The following is a 14,180-nucleotide window of genomic DNA, read 5'->3' on the forward strand; positions in this document are numbered from 1 at the left end:
GGAGAAACTTCATAGGTTTTATTGTTAATGAAACATTTCTCTTCATTCTGTAAGTTAAAGAAAATCATGGAAAATTAATTCATGGATTTTATGAACAATTTTATTTTCAAAAACAATGCAAGAACTCAACAGGGTCATCACAAACAGAATATTCCTGAAAATTCCTGCTGCTCATAAAATGGATTCTTTATACCTTGCACCAGAGCAGAGCCTTAAAAAATGTGAAACTAGATCTAAAACTGTTTTGTTTGCATGCATTTTTGTGCCAACGATCATGAAAATTACCACAGAGCCTTCCTTTTATATCACACCAGTAACCCATCTGCTATTGCTTACAACATGGTGCTGGCAGCTACTTTTCATCCACTCACGCTTCATTTCTTTTTCCAGTGCCAAGCAGTTATAGAAATTCATGCCAAAAGCTTTCATAAAGAGAATCATCAGACACAACTATGGTTGCATACAAGATACTGACAATGTCGCCTTAAATAAAAATCTACATCTATTTTAATGTCACCCAAATTGGCAACAGACACTGAATTATCACAACTATTCTAAGCACTGAGCTGAATTGTAACTTACTCCTTTAGATTTCCATGAGTGCTCGCCAGGAAGTTTCTGGGATATTATATTTCCATTTTTCAGTTATTCCCTGAGGCTACTGAGGAACTTTGGGGTTTGGCATCAGAAATTTTCTTATGATTTTTTGAAGTTTTTCTTTGAGGCAAAATCAAGCAGATACAACTATTAAGGTATTGCCAATATTAAATTATTTTAAAATAACATATTGTTTGCCCCATCTCACAGTCAAGTCTGCTCCCAATGTACAGATTTGCAAAGTATGGTACATGGAATGTATGCATCTTTGCCATCCCACTGCTTGTCATGTCAACAGACATGCACACATGAGATATAGAATGACTTGACAACTCTTAAGCACTGCCTAGTTGGGCCAATGGTCCATCTACCCCAGTATTCTATCTCCAATAATGGGTAGCCATGTGTCATGTACCATAACCATTCTCTGCTTGTTCCCACTATCCAGCAACCAACTTTGCTCATTCTAATACAATTTGAAAATTCATTGTAATTACAGCTAATATCCAGTGATACACCTATATTTTGTAAAGTGATCTACATTAGTGGCTATGTATCATAAGTAATTGTGAATTTTATACGTTAAATCTGTTATATTGAAGCGAGTACTTCAGACTTGGGGAGCTTCCCACAGGAGCCATGTACAGTTATGAAATCTGAAAACATTCTTCAGTTTTTCAGATACCTCTTCTGCACAGGTATAAATGTTTATCCAACAAACGCAGCAGAATAAAAACAGAGGATGATTTCATTATTCCCAAGTTTGTTCCCCTCTCCATGTGGATCAAAAGATCTGCAAAGACAGACCATCCAAGGGGAGGGTAAATGTTTCTTCAAACTCAGGGGAACTCCTAGGTTTGGGAGGGGGGATCTATAAACAAGGTGGGGAATTTAAATACATCTTACGCTTTTGTGGCCTCCAAAAACAGAGAGATCTGGTACTTGATATATGGTGTCCTCAGTATGCTTCTCACACTGGGTCTTTCTTCTGGCTTTTTACTAAGCATAGTTCTTATTAGTTCTTTCAGCTGAGTACTGTAATCTTTTGGCATTGGTGGCAGCTGTTAAAAGAAAATGGTTCAGGCTTGCACATAAGGCAAGAAGAAGCAGGTACATATGTGAAGGCAGGCAGGTTACATCTTAAAATCAGTGTAAGTAACAAAGCAGCAGGCTGGAGATGCAACAAGATGGTCCCTGGCCACGCTTGGAAAACTTGTGCCAGATGGTTATAAGCTAACTTTATAGGAAACTCGGCCATTGACCCCGACCAGTATAAGCCAATCAAGAACATGATCCAAAAGATGATTCTTAAAGAAGAGCAAGACTCCCCCCCCATCTCATCTGCATGTAGTTAAGTCAGATTGCTTTGATATTCAAAGTTGCAATCTCAATCTTTTCATCTTGGCTTGGGAACAGCAGAAGAGTAGTGGGCATCTGATAGGGAACTCTTCCCATGTTACTCTTTAACACTTGGAAGGCACATCAGGAAACAGGCTAATGCTTTAAATTTACGACATGGCTGAACAGTGATGTTTAATCTGTCAGGCTGATTGATCTAGAGGTGACTGTCTCTCTTGACATGTGGCACAACTGGAATTATTAGACTACTAAAACCCATAATGCAAATAGCGCCATCACATTTTAACATGTCAGAGCAAGCCTGGGCGTGTATTTTTTGAGTAACATTTTATTCAGAAAAGCAGTTCGTGTTCATATAGGGGTCTGTAAAGCAGGGTGGGAAGGGGCTTTCCAGACCCCCATATATTTATACATCATAGATGTGTACAGCCAGTGGGCTAACTCAATGAGCAGGTACCTGTTCACATGGTGTGTAGCATACTCCTAGTGTACTGCATGCATAAGAGCAAACTGTGTTCCCATGAACTGAAGAATACAGATTGTGCTATTTTCTTTTATGTACCATAGAGTCCTATTGATGTGCATCAGCTGCACCAAGAGAATGGGCCAACGAACCCAATCATGATCCCTCCACTTTGTGTAATTAGAACATCTGTTTAGAGCTACTGCCTATTCTAAAAGTTGGCTGCAGACAGATTATTCTGTTGACTTCTGAAATATTGTGATGTTTTGTTAACATTCTGATAATATCACAGCACTAAAGTTAATCTAAGAAAACAGAATCCTGGTAAATTATTTATTAATTTTACCCAAGGAAAAAATACCTTAAGCCAGTCCCAACTACTAATTCATCTGTATCTGCTTTATGTAGACACGGGGTGATTTCTCACGAGAGCTGCCTCGCAGCACAGCGTCGTTTGCCTCGACACAAACGTGTCAATTTCACACCCGAAGCTCCGGGGCTGCATTTTGACTCGGGGCTTCGCCCGATTTCCTCCGCAGTTTCGTGATCCTGGTTTTTGAGGATCATGAAACTGCGGAGGAAATCGGGCGAAGCCCCGAGTCAAATGCAGCCCCGGAGCTTCGGGTGTGAAATTGACACGTTTGTGTCGAGGCAAACGGCGCTGTGCTGCGAGGCAGCTCTAGTGAGAAATCACCCACAATCTTATGCATCTATGGGAAAGGCAAAGTATTATCTACATTTCTGAAGACTAGTCAAAAATTGCACGTTTAAATCCCAAACCTTGACATAAGTTTATTAACCCATGCACCACATCATGCTAGTAGTATCTTACAAGGCTACCCCTGACATTTTATACAGGAAAGGATATCACATTTCTGTTATAGCAGTCCAATTTAGCATCACAGGGATTTGTCAACTGTGGTTCCTGAGCATTTCCTGATACAAAAGAAAGGAGTAATTCCTGTACACATGAAGTTCCATACGTGTCCAAAGCCCTAAGGTGTTTGGATGGGGATCCATGTTTACCACAGCAAAATAATACAGAAAGTTTACCTTTCCTTCAATAATTCGATAAACTAAGGAATTCATGTCTTTAGCATTGAAAGCATGCTTTAATGTCGCCATTTCGTAGACACAGCAACCCAAAGCCCAAACATCAGACTGTAGAAGTAAAAAAAGAGAAAAATACAAGAAATATGTTCTGAAAGCTCTTTGTAAAAGAATCACACCAGCATCTATAGTTAAAGCTGAAGCAGGGGCACTACAATAAAATATAAACTTTAATATCTCAGTGTCATCCAGTACGAAAAGTTAATTTTGGTACAAATATCATTAGTTAGTAAAGGCTGCATATGAAGAAAGTTAGTCTAAGCAAAAAACCCACTATTAAAAATCATCCAAATATAAAATTTTAAAAGAATTTGAATTTGAATTGTCTAAGCAAAAAACCCACTATTAAAAATCATCCAAATATAAAATTTTAAAAGAATTTGAATTGTCCTAATTCAAAAGAGGTATGAAATTTCCCTATGAACTCTCCAAGTCACTTGTTAAAGACATGTTGCATCCTAAGGAAAGAAAACATTTTAACTTTTGTGCCGTGATCTGCACTGAAACTGCAATATAATCATAACTAGGAGTAATGCCCGTTGCGGGAAGAAATACAACGAGATCTAGAAGGAAGCTCCCGATGAGTGTCCCGACTGTGGCTGGTGGGGCAGCAGAGGGAAGCGGAAAATGGAGGGAGGCAAGCCATGTTTCTTTCCTGTCTCAAGTCATTTTGCTGCCCCAAGTGGGTAGAATGGGAGGACAGCCTCATGGTAACAGATATGGTTCTCTCCACTTCTGACATTTTTTGAGGGGGAGGGGGGTGTTATGCAGTGGCAGCTAAAGTAGAAAAGCACCTCCTCCTGTGCCACGTTTTCTGGGTTCCAAGGGTCTGGAAAGTAGTTTCATAGCAGATTACACGGTTGCCAACTCTGGGTTGCGAAATACCTGTAGATTTGAGGGGTAGAGCCTGGGGAGGGCAGGGTTTGGGGTGGGGAGGGACCTCGGCAGGGTATAATGCCATAGAATCTACTGCCCAAAGCAGCCATTGTCTCCAGGAGAACTGATCTGGGTCATCTGGACACCAGTTTTAATAGCTGAAGCCCTGACTGCTGCGTCACATTAGCTGTCATACAGGGGCCATCTCAGCAAGATATAAGGACACAGAGTCCCCCATTTTCTCCAGGGGAACTGATCTCTTCCATCTGGAAAGCAGTTGTAATTCAGAGTGATCTTCAGCCCTCACCTGGAGATTTGCAACCATGGTTTCCCCCAACAGAACCTAAGGGGAAAGTTATTTTACCTCAGAACATCAACAGCAAACTGTTTAGAATGTTAGAGGGAAAGGACAGTGAGGCCACATATGCAAACGACCTCTGTGTTCCAAGGCAAAGACGAATCAGGCCACATATGCAAATGACCTCTGTGTTCTGACTGGCTGAGGGGGGGAGAGGAAAAGCAAACTATTTAGAATGTTGGATGCAGGACTCAGGCAAAGCAGCTAGTGGATAGGGAGACCCTCTGAATGACAGATCAGAGAGTGAACTGATTTTGGAGCGTGCTGGAATGTTCAGGGGAGTCCATGACCAAAACAGGATTATATATACAGGAGGATTCCAATGCATCCCAGTGCTGAATAACTACCTGCATAAAAGGACTGGATCAGTAAGAAATTCCCAGAATATAATTTCTTACACAATATGGGACTGTCATTCTTCTTTCCTCAGTGGAAAAACCATTAGGACACAATCCTATAAATGCAGCTTAAAGAAAACCAGCAATATAATAATTCTAGCCCACAACCATACTGGTAATAATAAATCACACTGATTGCATTAATATAATTCACTCTTCTCATTAAGAGCCAGCCATGCTAAGAGTTCAATCACAGATCAGCCACAATAACTGTCCATGAAAAGAATGTATGCATCTCATTGGACAGTGAGAAGAGTGACTGAAAAAAAGCCTTATGAAACAAAAGCCATACTGAAATAACTAATCAATAATGAATATACTTTACCTTATAATTGTAAGGCTTGTTTGAGAACAGCTCAGGGCTCATATAGTACGGTGTGCCTATGAGAGTACTGGCCATGTCGTACTTATTTTCCAACACTCTAGCTATTCCCAGATCTCCCACTTTGATGATATTTGAACGTGTCAGGAAAACATTTTGAGTTTTGAGATCTCTGTGTAGAATGTGCTTTTCATGCAAATACTGAAAAATATAATATTGGCACTCACAAAGTGTTCTGCTAACACATGTTTGACACTTAACAAGCAACAGACATTACGTACCTGAACTATCTTGAGCATTTTTAAAAAGCCGGATCAAACTATTTCAATTAAATCAACAAATAATGCCAAAAGCATGCAATAAGGCTGCATACACACAAAAATTGTATCGCAGTGAAACACACTATTAATTTTTTTTTTTTAAGTGGTAGAGTGTAGAAATTGGATCAGAGAGAGCTTGGGTCAAATTCTTGCTGAGCCTTGAATGGCTTTGGGCAAGTTGCTGTCTCACAGCCTTGCTCACTTCATAAGAGTTGCTGCAAGGATAAAACTAATTTCTCTCATGTATGCCACAGTAGGGAAAAGAGGAGCAGTAGGATACAAATAAAGCAATCTGTTTATATATTTTAAAATTTATATCCTGCCTTCTCCATAATTCATATTTGGTACAAATATACAAAAAAAAAACCCCAAAGTAAACCAAACATTAAAACACAAACACATTACAAATAGTGATGCCATAAATTTTGCAGTGAACCTGTTCGGTGGTTGAACATGTTCAGTGCTCATGATCTGAGTGAATCAAAGATATGTACAGCGAACACTGAGCAATTCAACCAGCTGCCAAACAATTTTGTAGCTGCCTGACAGCCAGAAGCTGATCCCTTAATCGGCTGGCAGTCAAATTCTGATCTCCCAGCACTCCCCTATCTGCTGGGAGCTGATGAAGATCAGCAGGGGATGGGCTTCTGATCAACACCCCCCTCGAAAAATTGCTACAGTGATGTTAGAGATCAGAAGTTACCATTGCAAAATAGATTGTTTCTCTTCCCTCCCCTCCAAGCTGGGGGGGGGGGGAGCAGAAGCAATCTGCAAAAGAGAGAGGAGAAACAGTTTCTCTCCTTTTCTCTGCATCCCAAGCTATCTGCTTCTTTTCTCTGACTTCCTAAACTAACAGCTTGGGGTGGGGAGAAGAGATGGGGAATCATCGGGACTTCACCCCACCCCTCCAAATTTGGTATATCTCAGCAACTCTAACATGCAGCAACTCAATTAGCTCCCAGAATGGGAGATCAAAAGAATCCAACTCCTAGCTGATCTTGGCTTCTGAAGGCTCTAAGTAGCCTGGCTCCTGATAATAGATACTGTAGTAGAGATGGGACTATAAAGATTTTCCCCTGTTTTGATTATTCATATTTCTCTGGTTTTTATAGATTTATTATTTAAGTAATATTTTATTAGGATGTTAGAAAGGCCTGTTATATAGAAGGCTTTCCTCTTGTAGGTCTGATATTGTTAGCAGACAACATAATGGGTACAAAGTTCATGATTCTGTAGTTCTTAGGGCAAACTTTTCAATGTTTGGGTCAGATAAGATTTTAGTCTCATATCAGTAATGAATACTTTTGTTTGGGTGAGAACAAGCTTTAGCCGATATGCCTTAGGTCATGTCAAGTAAATATGTGATGCTATTGCATAGACACACCTTACTTCCATTTGACCAATAAGGAGATTTTCATGTAAATGTTGTTTAAGTTTTTGTAACCAATTATGCCATTTGAATATTATTCCCATGATGATGGTATGATGATGTCATTTTAAGTATTTAACTTTATGTATTTCCTGAATATGTTCAGAATATGCTCAAGAAGAAGATGAAGAAGAAAAAGAAGAAAGTTGTCAATTTCTGGTTAACTATTTGGTCTAATTGTTTTCCTATTAATTGAGGCGTGTTTCCTGATTATGCTGAGAAGAAAGTAGTCAGTTTTGATGGGTCCTTTGGCCTAACTGTTTTCCATATTTCATTACAATAAAAAACAAGAACTTCCTCCTCATTTGACTTCATTTTTGACATGGAATCTAATACAATACAAACATCTGAACAACCTGTCAATTAATCAACTGCCTCATGATCAGTGGCAAACGTAATCTGAACTGGTGAATGTTTGTGTATCCTTAATTACGAATTGCTACCACTGTCACGAAAAACACTACTGACCCTACCAGTAACAAAGACCATCAGCATTACTGACAGAAAAGTATAATCAAAAGTATAATCAAAGCACTTTAAATATTGGACAGGGACTAATCACCAGGGATTTTTCTTATATAAATGGCACTAAAATAATCAGGAGATGTTCACCAAGAGGATAAACTGTGTTCATTAGGGAGCTGTTATTCATTAGGAAACTGTACTACACATCTCTATTGGTTTACCATACTTTTAAGAAGAACCAAACCTGCCAGAATTATAATTTAAAATCTGGTCAATGGATGAAATTCTAAGAAAGGTTTCCCCCCTAAATTTAGAGAGATAATCCACAATTAAAGGTGTAGCATTTAAAGTGAAACTTTAATTTTAATTTAATTTAAACATTACCTGCAACGCCATAGCAATCTGAACAAACCATTCCACCACCTGATTCTCTTGCAAAAGTTTTCCTTTCTGTTCTTTCAGCTTATGATACAGGTCCCCTCCTTCACAGAAGCCCATAACAATATAGAGAAGGGCATCTTCCCCTTCCCAGGACTCCCTGTAGGTGACGATATTGGGATGTTTTAGCTGAGACAACAGCTGGGCTTCTTGCTCTGCTGCTTTCCTCTCACGGCTGGATGCATGTTTAAGGTTCAGCTTTTTAATAACAAACTGCAGAGGAAGAAATAAAGGGTTAAACATAATGCAGGGGAATGTTGAGTCCTAAAAATCCTGCATCTGATCCAAAGTATACTATGTAGAAATTGTTCAATTAATTTCATTGGAGTTTTATCCTCACTTCAATGCAAATATTCTGTTACAATTATTAAGCTTAAACTAACTCACTGTGAGGGCTCTTTTTGTAGCAGGTACTCCTTTGCATATTAGGCCACACACCCCTAATGTAGCCAATCCTCCAAGAGCTTACAGAGCTCTTCTTACAGGAGCTACTGTAAGCTCTTGGAGGATTGGCTACATTAGGGGTGTGTCGCTTAATATGCAAATGAGTACCTGCTACAAAAAGAGCCCATTGACTAATTTGTCTTATTCATGTCAACAGAAGTTCATGCACAGTTTTTTTTAAGGTTCTAGCAGTCCAAATATTTTTTAGGATCAGTTACAATGGCATACATTGGTAGCAATGCAGTGGAACCATTTTTTGCTCTACTGGGACAGTATACCTATTTTGCAAGTGCAGCACACAACTCAGTGGGGTCTGATGGTAAAATACAGCAACACAAGGGAGCAAGCGGGAAGTATGCAGCAGTTCATTGTAAAGAGAGATGACAATGCAAGCAGTTAGGGCCCAATCCCTAACTTCATTGCCTAATAATCATATGAAATACAAAGCCAGAACATAATTCCCTCTCCCAAATGGTAACTGCATTATACATTTGCACATATATGCTTTTAATTGATAAATAATGCATTGCTTTAGCAGAAGGGGTCTCTTTCAGCATCTATGCAGCTACACTGATGCTTGCATCAACTTGAATTCTGAAGTTCAATTTTTTAAAAGAAAATCATTTTGCCAGCTTTGCCCTTGACAACATATATCTTCACTTGCCAGATCTTGCTAGAACAGAAAAGACTAACAGTGTCACACTAAGCAGTGACAGCATTCTAAATTCATTGAAGGAAATGGGTTTACAAGGATGTAATTCATCTTAGGACTGCCCTGCAAGAGTATAAAATTGACAGCAGACTACATATTCAGAGCACAAGTACTATCCGAGGAAAAGAGTTTCAGAATACTAGTCTTGGGTTGCGGTCACACACGCCAGTTGAAGCGCAGGGGAAGAGAGGCTATATCCTCCGGAGGAATTTGACACACCGTTGTGAGATCACACAGCCCTTTGAAGCTGTGGACGCAGCCCGTCACTGTGTGATCAGACACAACTGTGGGTGAGTCGTGGGGAGTTTTGCCATTTGTTTCCCTTGCGCATAAACGAGCAATCAAGGAATCGCACCTCCACACTGAGGGCCCCCTATGGAGTATGCGATGATGCACATACTGGAGGTGGGGGGAACATGGCACAGAGTTGTGATGGCTTGATCAGACCATCCCGACAGCATGAGAGCATGCCTGAGAGATCAGATGGGAAAGTCCACCCGTGGCCTGCCTTATCCGGATAACACCGAACTTTCCCTGGTGTCTTTTAACTCAACTTCCATGGCGGAGCAGCACGGGTTGCTGACGACTGTGGGATGCTTCCCAGCTGTTGCTGTCTGATCACTCCCCTTAGATCCATCAGGCATTTGCGCCTATGTCTGATCTAAAGGAGCATGTGATCGCAGCCTTGGTTTTCTCCTGGAAGACCATGTGGCTTGATAGGGACATCACATCAGTACAGCAACATCTACAGCATTAACAATCCCTGAAGGAGATGGAAAGATTTTTTTTATGTATATACATGTGTTCTTGCCAGACAGAGTATTTGCTCTTACCAATTAATTTTACCATCAATTCATAATTGTCCATGTTAGACAAGAATTGCTGAAGTATACTGAAGAAAAAATTATCCTTCAGCATGACTAAAACCAGTTCATAATGCAGCTTGCTCTGCTTAAGAATTAATTTTTGTGCTCTAGGAGCTGGCAGAATAGCTGGAAGCTTACAAACATAAGAGAAGCCAATGTTGGATCAGGCCAATGGCCCATCCAGTCCAACTCTGTCACACAGTGGCCAAAAATATCAGGTGCCATCAGGAGGGCCAAAGGAAGTTTAGAAAACTTATTGAGGGCCAAAAGTTAAAAACATAAAAAAGTATAGACAAAAGAGTGTTTATTTCAAAGACATATAAAAACCTTGTAGGGGCCTAAATAAAGCCTCATAAAATGTTCAAAGTGACAAATGCACAAAAAAGACCTGACACGTTTTGGCTCATAAGAGCCTTCTTCAGAAGTCAAATAGTACAAAGTACAAAATACACCAAGCAACAAAGTCCCTGTAACACATGTAAGGCAATAAACAATTAATAATATAGGACCAAAAATGGAATGTTCCAATCTGGAATTGAATGACATACCAAAAGATTTTTAGTTGGGGCCACAAATATATCTGACCATGCATATACTGGAAATAATATCAGTACCAATATGTACCTTCCAGTTTAGGTCCTAAGAGTGCAAGTAAAATTGTTACTTGGTGTATTTTGAAATAAACACTTTTGTCTATAATGTTTTTAACTCTTGGCCCTCAATAAATTTTCTAAACTTCCTTTGGAGGTTTTTGCCTGGTTTGTTTAGTCCCCCCCCTTTCTTTGGGGGCCATCAGGAGGTCCACTAGTGGGGCCAGGACACTAGAAGCCCTCCCACTGTTGCCCCCCCAAGCAAGCACCAAGAATACAGAGTATCACTTGCCCCAGACCGAGAGTTCCTAACTATACCTTGTGGCTAATAGCCACTGATGGACCTCTGCTCCATATGTTTATCCAACTCCCTCTTGAAGCCGTCCATGCTTGTGGCCACCACCACCTCCTGTGGCTTCAGGAGCAGTTTCAGCAGCTAAACACGGCTTCTTATCAGTAGATAGAAGACCTCAATAATATGGGGAAATATTTTAAAATATGCACAGTAGACTAACTTCTGCAGATGACTGGATGTACTGAGTTGCTATGCTATGTATCTGGTGGGAATGGAAATGATGTAAAGATGACAAAACTGGAGTATAAATATAAGGTATCATGGAGAAGAAGGAAGAAGAATGCTTTTGTAACTTTTGAAGTTAGGAAGGATTTTTTGGCCATAGCACAATAAAGTTGTTTTAGAACATTTTCACTGCCTTGGTATGACTATTGGATTAAGAACCCCTCAATAAATAAATTTCAGGACCCAAATATTTTATCACCAATACCAAATCATACAAGTATTCAAAAGGCGTGAACAAGGCACATTACAGATGAACATGAGACATCCAGATTTTCAGATGATTTCAAAAAAAATTATTCATCTGAGATATTATATAGTGCTCTATACTATGAATGACCACAGCCTTCTTCAGCAACTGTTACTGCCCTTAATTTATTTCTTACAAGGATTACATTTTATTGTTATTAAACAACTAAACAAAATTGGCAAGCAAAATCTGTTCATTCCCCATATCCAAATCCATCTTCACAAAGGGGAGAAGATACAAAGGTACAGAAAAAGTGACGCATATTGTAGAGAGGCAGGGCTCAAAGTATTGAAAGGTATCTTCGTTTCAGAAACTTCAATCACATACAGGCATGAAAATCAATCCCTTTGCCTCGAAGCACCCCAACTGTGTAACCAAACACGTTTCAGACCACTTTTGTTGTTGTTCCTGAGTTGTCCCTGACAGCTTTTTTTCAGGCGCTCTCCTTCAAACCAGGGAGTGAATGCAAGTGGCAAGGAAATCCCAGCATCCTTGCCTGTGAACGTGTATCTGTGTGTGTGTGTGAAGAATCAGGCTTGCTACGAGTACATTTGCTTCGGGCGCTACACCTCTGTCCGTCCGGTCCGTGCAGGACCCCCTTCCCCACACAGCCCTCCCCCCCGGGCCCTCGCTACCTGTTTATTGTCGCGCCGGTGTCGCACTAGGCTCACTTCCCCGTAGCTGCCTTTGCCCGCGACCCGCACGAAGGCGTACTCGCCAAGGGGCATCCTCAAAACGGCCCGCAATCAAACAGCCCGCTAATACCCGAGGGGGCTACAATAGCCCCCGTCGGCCAACCGCAACGACGCTACCGCCGATGCCATAGAGATCTGCAAACCCTCCAGCTACCATAGAGAGCACCACCTACAGGGCACACAGATCCCGAAAAGCTTGTCTGGGTCTTGTCTATGGTAGTCTTCGTAGTTGTTAGATCAGCCATTTTGGATGCTGGCAAGTTCCCTCGACAACCCAGACGACCATCTTGAGTTTAGCTTTTACAGCGTAATGTTGTCAGCCATTTTAGTTGTGGGCATCCTCAGCGTTTGCCATTTCTCTGTAATCCTGAACGTGCAGTAGCTCTCGGAGTTGTCCTTGCGCTCCATAGTAGATTCGATAGCGATGCTGGTGTTGGTAGAACTGGCCGTGGCTTCTATTTTAGCAAGGTCCCTGTGTTTTAAAGGGGAGCACGTGAATATTTAGCGGTATCTACTTGCCAGCAGCGCTGGAAATGGTCCATTAATAGTTACTTGGAAGCAGTGTTCCCTCTAAAGTGAGTTAGTGTGAGCTAGCTCACAGTTTTTTAGCCTCCAGCTCACACATTTTTGTCTCAGCTCAGGAAGGGTGGCTCCAGAACAAACTAATTTATGCAGTAGACAAATCGCTTGCTCACAACTTTAATGCCAGTCGCTCACAAAGTAGAATTTTTGCTCACAAGACTCCACAGTTTAGAGGGAACATTGCAGTAGGGTTGCTAACTTTGGGTTGGGAAATACCTGGAGATTTGGGGTGGGTAGGCGGAGGGGGGGGGGTTGGCACAAGTACAAGTAGAGTTGCAATAAAAATATGGAATAGATTTTCCATTATAGGGAAAATATAGCCCAAATAGACTACTCTGGGACTGGAATGACAGCCCCCAGCTTGGAATGACAGCCCTTAGGAGAAACTGAAGTGTTCTGGTACTAGGATGAGAGGCCCCAGAGTGGAATGACAGCCCCTGAGGCTAGCAGATGTGTTCTGGGACTGGAATGACAGGCCCCAGAGTGGAATGACAGCCCCTGGGGATAGTAGGAATGTTCATGGACTAGAATGAGAGACCAAGGAGTGGAATTGAGAGGGCCTGGGGGTAGCAGATATGTTCAGAAACTGGACTGAGAGACCACGAAGTGGAATGACAGCCCCTGGGGATAGTAGGAATGTTCATGGACTAGAATGAGAGACCAAGGAGTGGAATTGAGAGGGCCTGGGGGTAGCAGATATGTTCAGAAACTGGACTGAGAGACCACGAAGTGGAATGACAGCCCCTGGGGATAGTAGGAATGTTCATGGACTAGAATGAGAGACCAAGGAGTGGAATTGAGAGGGCCTGGGGGTAGCAGATATGTTCAGAAACTGGACTGAGAGACCACGAAGTGGAATGACAGCCCCTGGGGGGAGCAGGAGTGTTCTGGAACTCGAATGACAGGCCCCAGAGTGGAATGACAGCCCCTGGGGGTAGCAGGAGTGTTCAGGAACTGGAATGACAGGCCCCAGGGGCTGTCACTCCACTCTGGGGCCTGTCATTCCACTCCCAAAACACATCTGTTACCCTCTGTGGTCTCTCATTCCACTCCCTGAACACTCCTGCTACACCCAGGGGTGTCATTCCACTATGGGGCCAGAAGACATCTGCTACCCCCAGGGGCTGTCATTCCACTCCGTGGTTTCTCATTCCAGTTCCTAAACACACCTGCTACACCCAGGAGGTGTCATTCCACTCTGGGGCCTGTCATTCCATTCCCAGAATACTGCTGCTACCCCCAGGGGCTGTCATTTTGGTCCGTGGTCTCTCATTCCAGGCCCAGAACACATCTGCTACCCCCTGGGACTTTCATTTCACTCTGGGGCTT

The 14,180-nt window shown here is 41.6% G+C and overlaps 1 protein-coding gene across 1 annotated transcript in view; it reads right to left on the reverse strand.

Moving 5' to 3' along the window:
• NEK4 (NIMA related kinase 4) overlaps positions 1-12,406 on the reverse strand; it is a 33,729-nt gene extending 21,323 nt beyond the window's left edge. Inside the window, exons 1-6 of the mRNA XM_015424770.1 lie at positions 12,210-12,406; positions 8,082-8,348; positions 5,487-5,684; positions 3,473-3,580; positions 1,504-1,658; positions 645-717 (exon numbers count right to left, since the gene is read on the reverse strand). Coding sequence (XP_015280256.1) covers positions 645-717; positions 1,504-1,658; positions 3,473-3,580; positions 5,487-5,684; positions 8,082-8,348; positions 12,210-12,302 — 894 coding nt within the window. The 5' untranslated portion in view covers positions 12,303-12,406. The remainder of the gene's footprint in view (positions 1-644; positions 718-1,503; positions 1,659-3,472; positions 3,581-5,486; positions 5,685-8,081; positions 8,349-12,209) is intronic.
• Between the last annotated feature and the right edge of the window lie 1,774 nt (positions 12,407-14,180).

Source organism: Gekko japonicus, unplaced genomic scaffold (assembly GCF_001447785.1).
Source record: "Gekko japonicus isolate JY-2015 unplaced genomic scaffold, Gekko_japonicus_V1.1 scaffold2880, whole genome shotgun sequence".
Taxonomy (NCBI): Eukaryota; Metazoa; Chordata; class Lepidosauria; order Squamata; family Gekkonidae; genus Gekko; species Gekko japonicus.